This window comes from Juglans regia, chromosome 6, assembly GCF_001411555.2.
Source record: "Juglans regia cultivar Chandler chromosome 6, Walnut 2.0, whole genome shotgun sequence".
Lineage (NCBI taxonomy): Eukaryota > Viridiplantae > Streptophyta > Magnoliopsida > Fagales > Juglandaceae > Juglans > Juglans regia.
In genome coordinates this window covers 32,894,408-32,901,717 of record NC_049906.1, presented here as the reverse complement: position 1 = coordinate 32,901,717, position 7,310 = coordinate 32,894,408, and the positions used below count along the sequence as shown (strand labels likewise).

General features: G+C 33.7%; 1 protein-coding gene across 1 annotated transcript; it reads left to right on the top strand.

The window, feature by feature from the left end:
* The first annotated feature begins 2,466 nt into the window (after window positions 1-2,466).
* On the top strand, window positions 2,467-5,505 carry LOC108990151. The gene has a single exon (XM_018964025.2). It carries the CDS (start codon window positions 2,467-2,469, stop codon window positions 5,503-5,505), a length of 3,039 nt encoding a protein of 1,012 aa, XP_018819570.2.
* The last annotated feature ends 1,805 nt before the right edge of the window (window positions 5,506-7,310 follow it).

Here is a 7,310-nt window from a genome sequence, read left to right as displayed (position 1 = left end):
TAAATCTTATCGACTAATTATTGTACAAATTATAAAATATAGTTATGAAATATATTCAATATATATATATATATAAGAAATTAGGTTAAATATTATATATTTAATTATAAAAGTGTTATGCTTATATTATTAGCTAATACATATATATATATATATACATAGGTGTATGTATATATTTATCAATATGTGGATAGGCTTTAATCGAGTCAAGCTAATGAGTCGACTTGGGCATAAACGAGTGGGTATTAACGAGTATTAGCCGAGTTAAGTCGAGTTTTGTCGGATATGTATCATTTACTAATCAAGTGTGTATTTGCTTTCACATGCGAGCTTTTTTTATTCACGACTTGAGTTTAATTCGAATTAAATCGGGCAAGTACCAAGTGAGCTATCTAACTGACTAGTTCATTTACAGTCTTTACTAACCAAGAGCGTATATCTCATTTTCCTTTTAATTAATTAAGGTCATATTTGAAAAGTGAGATGAATTGAGAGCATAATTAAGAACATCTCATCTCATCCCAAAATTCCTTATAATATCATTCACAAACATCACTCAAATACAAAACATTTTTCAATTTCAAATTTATAGCTTTTTCATCTAATCATTACAATTTTTCCAAACTTCCAAACAAAATATAAAAAATAATATAACTTTTTTAAGTTTCAAAACAAAAATAATATTAATCAATTATATTCAAATAATTATTTAATTTTATAATATTTTTATTCAATTATTTCTCTCTTATTTCTCAAAACTCAATAAAATATCTTAACTTAAACTATTTCACTACTATAAATATTCATCATTCATTTGATTGCTACTCACAAAATTTTTATTTTGTCTTATTATCCAAACATGCCACACGTTTCAAACAGTACGTGTAATATACGGATTTGAATATTATTAACTTGGTTTTCCTTCTTCTCTTTTTTAATATTTGTGCAAAAGCGTCTTAGTTATAAATTGCGACGAATTTGACAGCTTATAAAAACAGATTCTTCGTCAAAGTCTAGGGTAATGTAATTCACACCTAATTTCTCCATCAATATGCATCTCATCATGACCGACTTCTTCCTACCTTCTTCTTTCTCGCTATATATATATAATATTATAGATATATGTATGTCTTTCCCTCTCATCTTGTGATCTCAACCTTAAATATTCTGTGCTGTTCTTGCGTACTGTAATACGAGAGAGAGAGAGAGAGAGAGAGAGAGAGATCATGATGAGGGTATTGTGGTTTCTTGTACGCTTGTGCTGTGCTTTTCTGCTCTTCCATGCATCCTTTGGTACTGGGAGCAGGTGCGTGTGTGTGTGTCTATATATAAATATATACATATACATATATATATATATATATTATAATATGTGCAACAAATTAACCCTTTTATATAAACTTCGAATATTGCCTATATGTCAAACTTAACGTGTGTACGTTTTCATTGATCTGTAGGAATATTCATCTTCTTTCTGTTCCTAGTACTCCGGAATTAGCTGGCCGCGACGATGGCCAGGGGATAAGTCGTTCTCCAACACCCGTCGGAAAGCCCCCCGGCTCCGGCAGCCCATGATCAGGATCAATCACACCTACCTAGCTGCTAGTTCAATAAATCAAGCTGCATACTAAATATATATGTATATATAATATACATATATATATATATAGATGTTTAATAAAGAGATGATGAAACAGCAAATCATATATATAGCCTATATATGCAGGCTGAGATAATTTCTTGAATATATGAAGCTTAATTTGCTTCTTTCTCTAGTGAGTTAATTATTTCCTGTCTCTACTTCTATTAATCGATCGATCTCTTAGAATTCGTATCATTTTTATATTAATCTATATTAATTAATTATTCCCATGCATAGTGTGAAAACCATGGAGTCGTTATTTATTGAAAAGAGAATAATCAGTCAAACCTCAATAGATAGCAAATAACTCAGGAAATCTCTCAGCAAAGTACTCAGTAATTACTTACAACCTGTCAATGGAAATTAACCCAAGCTAGCTGGCCATGCATGCCAACAAGAAAAACAATGGAAATACATGAATGCATGCCTAGCTAAGAGGACCAAGCAAGGATGGAGTCAACTGTCAGGAACATCATCTTGCAACAAGTAGTGCTGATCATCATCATCATCATCTGCTCAATTTCCAGAACAAAATTAAAATTAAAGGAAACGAGTACTTCTAAAATGTATTCTTATATATATATGGAGGCAATCGATCACATTTTGGTCACATTCAAACCAACATCAAGAATCTTACTGACCTGCTTAGTCAAGTACAACAGCAAGATGGTCACTTGCAATCTCTTCATGCTAATTCATTCCCTCAAGAGGAATCTATAAAAGATTGCCTAAATGAATATCTTCGAAGGGAGGAGATCTTGTGGAAACAAAAATCAAGAATCAAATGGTTGACAACAACAGACTTGAACACCAGATTTTTTCACATGTCGACTACTATTAAACGTCGGAAAAATGAGATCCATTGCTTGAAGAATGAATCCAACCAATGGGATTCCAATCCTCAGAATATTCAGTCCATGTTTCTCAATCATTTCCACAGAATATTTCGGTCCTCTAATCCAAGTTTTCCAGCAAATCTTGACAACCTCTTCTCTACAATTATCACAGCCCAGGATAATGAATTTCTTTGTCAAATTCCATCAGAAGAGGAAATTCTAAGCATCATCAAGCAAATACCTTCTTCCAAGGCCCCTGGTCCAGATGGGTTCACGGGATTTTTCTACAAAACATATTGGGAAATTGTCAAAACTGATTTGATTCAAGCCATACAGAGCTTCTTCATACATGGCAAGTTGCTTAAAGAGATGAATCATACACATATTGTCCTCATTCCCAAGAATAGCTCTCCTAACACAGTTCATCAATACAGACCCATTAGCCTTTCAAATGTAAGTTATAAAATCATAGCCAAGCTTCTGGCTAATCGTTTAAAGGGGGTCATGCACAAGTTTATTTCTCCAAATCAATCAGCTTTTCTCCCAGGAAAAATAATTCAAGAAAACATCATCCTTGCTCAAGAAGTTTTTCATGTTATGAGGAGAAAGCAAGGGAGAAAAGGTCTTATGGCAATTAAAATATATATGGAAAAAGCATTTGATTTTATGGAGTGGTCTTTTATCCTCAATATCTTCAAATGTCTGGGTTTCAATACTATTTGGATTCAATGGATCAAGGAGTGTATTACTACAGTCTCATACTCGATAGTCATCAATGGAAGCCCCCATGGATTTTTTCAGCCTTCAAGAGGTCTCAGGCAGGGGGACCCTCTTTCCCCTTTTCTCTTTATATTAGGTTCAGAAGCTCTCTCTAGGATGTTACTAAGACAAGAACAAACTAAATCTATCAAAGGCATAAGTATCAGCAGAAATGGACCATCTCTCTCGCACTTGTTATTTACTGATGATTTAATCCTCTTTGGTTCTGCCAACAGCAACACTGCATCAGTCTTTGAAAGAACACTAACTACCTATTGTCAGTGGTCAGGACAAAAAATCAATAACTCAAAGTCTTCCATTCAGTTCAGCAACAACAGTAGACAAGCAACCAAATCAGCTATCAGGCATATCCTTCAATTCAAGACCTCCTCTTCAAAGATAAAATATCTAGGAGTACCTCTCAACTCTGGTAGCCCAATGAAATCACACCTTAATGATATCTTGGTTAAAATTCAAGACAAACTTGCAGGATGGAAATCAAAACTTCTTTCTCAAGCTGGAAGAACCACACTTATCAGAACTGTTGCAAGTACAATACCTTCTTATACTATGGCTACAACTCTGTTACCTGTTAACATGGCAAAAAAATTCGACCGTTCTTTGATGCGATTTTGGTGGGGCTTTGATATTCATCAACAACATAAATATACTCCAAAGGCTTGGTCTTCTATTTGCAAGCCCAAATCATTAGGTGGATTAGGAATCAGACTCACATCCCAATTCAACAAAGCCCTTATGGGTAAATTAGTCTGGCATCTTATTAGTAATGATTCAAGTATATGGAAGACAGCTATCTTGAACAAATATATGTCAACAAGTGATTGGGTGAATGTTAAGGCCAAATATTCAGATTCAAGATTTTGGAAATGTATAGTCAAGCTGAATGATTTCATTTTGTCAAGTGTATCCATTCAGATTAACAATGGAACTGCTACGCGTGTGTGGTCGGATCCTTGGCTCCCTTCTCTACATCCTCCAATTCCTTCACCACAAATTCCAGGTACATATCACTATCCAGACCTTAGAGTTGCTGAATTAACACTTGAAAATCCCAGAAGATGGAACATGCTTCTTTTGAACACCTTATTCTCTTCTAAAACAATTGCTGCAATACAAAGAATTCGTCTTTCTCAATATCAATTCCATAATATCCATGACCAGCCCAAATGGAAACATCATTCTTCAGGCAAATATAGTGTAAAGTCTGCTTATGCAGCTTTCATTCTTCACACAAACACAACTGAACCTGATATCATTTGGAAGAAATTGTGGGCTGTCAAATTGCAAGATCGTTTGAAGCTTTTTCTATGGAAAGTCTATAATGATATCCTTCCCACTCAACTCTCTCTTAGTCACTGTCTCCCAATCGCTGACAATCAAATTTATTGTTCACTTTGTCATATGGAAAATGAATCTCTGGATCATCTTTTTCTCAATTGCATTTACTCTAGAGTTTTGTGGAGAAATGCTCCTTGGCCATTAGACATAACTTGTTTCGCACAAGCAGGCATAAGGAATTGGATTAATATTATTCTAAATCCTTCAGACAAGCTACAGATTTCTGTTTCTGAAGTGCATAACTTTCAGCTTTTCTCTACATTAGCTATGGATACTTTATGGTTTATCAGGAATCAGACTATACATAATGTTGCAAACCATACAATCCACTACTTCATCACAAAAACGATGGAATTATACAAAGAACATGCCAAGGCTTGGGAGATGAAATCAACTGAAACACATCATAATTGGCGTCCACCTGAATCTGAGGATACCTTTTCTATCACCTTTGATGTAGCAGTTCGAAACAATAGTAGTACCTCACTGGCAGTATGCAGAAATCACCAGGGAATCTTCCAATTTATTGTTGCACAAAACAATCGGTATGTGGATCCAAATCTTGGGGAAGCAACGGCTGCCTTCATAGGTGTTCAAGAGGCATATACAAGACAGATTGCAAAAATTGTTCTACAAGGAGACTCTCTAAATACCATTCGATCTATCAATAATCCACATCAGGCAATCAATTGGGAAACAGAAGGTGTAGCTCGTGACACTAGATTTCTACTACAGGATTTTCAAGAATGGAAAGCTGTAAAAATACATCGATCTCAAAATCGATGCGCGCATTCCATTGCGCAATGGGCTCATTCCAACTTAGAGTTTGGAAACATCCCACTTATTAAAGTCCCTACATGTTTGCTGGAATTTCCAAGTGGGAAAGACCCACCTTCTGTAATATATTAGTTTCTATACTTCTCTTATGTTACTGAATTAGTTATGTTTCTGGACTATTTTACTGCTGTAACCTCTTATGTTTCTGAAATGAATACATCAACTACTTGCTGAGAAAAAAAAAATATGGAGGCAATCGATCTGCTTTAATTTGGCCACTATATATATTGCTAACCCTAACCCCTTAATTAATTCAAAAGTATTTGCAAAGTTGGTTAATGATGATCGATCTCTACGTACAGATCAGAGCACATGCAACACAAAAATGGGCAGATCAAAAGCATCAAGATCACTAGCTGCATGAGCTAGCTAGCTAGCGAGCAGTGATTGGCATCATGCATGCAGCTGAAATCGTTTTTAATTAAATCGAGTAAAGTCCTCTTACGTACGTCTCGATCGGCCATATTCAAAGCTGACTTAAAAATTAAATCGAGTAAAGTCATGATCATGCATGCGGCTGCATGATCTTTTTTTTTTTTTTTTGGTCTTAAGAGTAATTGGCACGTACGACTTTGACTTGTGAATAAAATACAAAATTCTTAATTTGTGAGAGTCTAGGCGGGTCATATGTATATATACAATGATGAATTTACACATTCTGATATTAATTAATCCATATATATTTTCCTTTTTTATTGGGAAATTTCTGCTTCTGATTCTGAGATCTTTTTAATTTTTATTTTTAATATTGCAGTCAAATTTAGATCTAGACCAAATGACGCTAATATTGTTTTACGTACGTCTGAAATGACTCCCTTTCTTTATTTTTCAATTGCGGGTTTTCACGTCATGTGTTTTCTTTTCTTGTACACACTTAAACAACTTAGAAGTAGGTCTCACAATAGTCAAAAATACTATTAGTTTTATAACTTTTGTTACAACTATATATATATATATATATATATATATATATATATAAAATGAATTCCATAACAAATGAAGTGGCTTCTAAGTTGCAAAACTCTAACCCTACACATGATGCATGTATCTGTATAGAAATCAGGCCGGCTCACTGGTAAGGCCATTGCTTAAGGCCCCACTCTATCTAAGCCCTCCAAAAGTAAAGGTGAGGTGTTTTTTTTTTTTAATTTTTTTTAAACATAAAAATAAAAACCATTTCATTAAATAAAATTTTAAATAATTTTTATATTTTTTGTGCAAGGCTCCATAATGCTAAATTTAATATTTAATATAATGAATTATTTATATTTTTAAATAACTCTTTTAAGATCATGCTAAATTGAGGCCTCATTTTAAGTTGTTGTATTAAATACAAATTCAAACAAAATTTATTTAAAGAATTTTAATAAAATCTTATTTTATTAAAAATTTTAAAAATATTTCATATAATAATTTATATTTTATTGCATTATAATTACAAATTACTCACTTAAATTTCGCCTTCAATCGACCTTAAATTTGTGATGAGGATAGAAATGCAAGAATCGCGCATGTAGTTTGAGCTCATTTACCCAAAACATTACATCATATGTGAATTAAGGTATAAGTATATACACTACAAGAAATTGACCTTTTCCAGCGATTTTAAGATCGCCGCAAAAAAACTCGCCGCTAAAAGTACTTATTTGCGGTGATTTCTAAATCGCCGCTGAATTTCAGCTCAAAGTTGACGAATGCGGAGGAGAGTTTCTTGCTTATTTTTTGCAGCGATTTTTTGTATCTTTTCCAGCGATTTGTGTCGCCACAATAGAATATCGTAACTGTAGTGACTTTTTATTTTCGATGAATTAAAAATCGCTGCTATAGATACTTTTCCCAGCGAATATTGCCGCTACAAGAGTCATTTTCCTATTAGC

Bases quoted from the DNA above. Each gene is read 5' to 3' on its own strand.
- LOC108990151 (XM_018964025.2), top strand. From the start codon at position 2,467: ATGTCGACTACTATTAAACGTCGGAAAAATGAGATCCATTGCTTGAAG.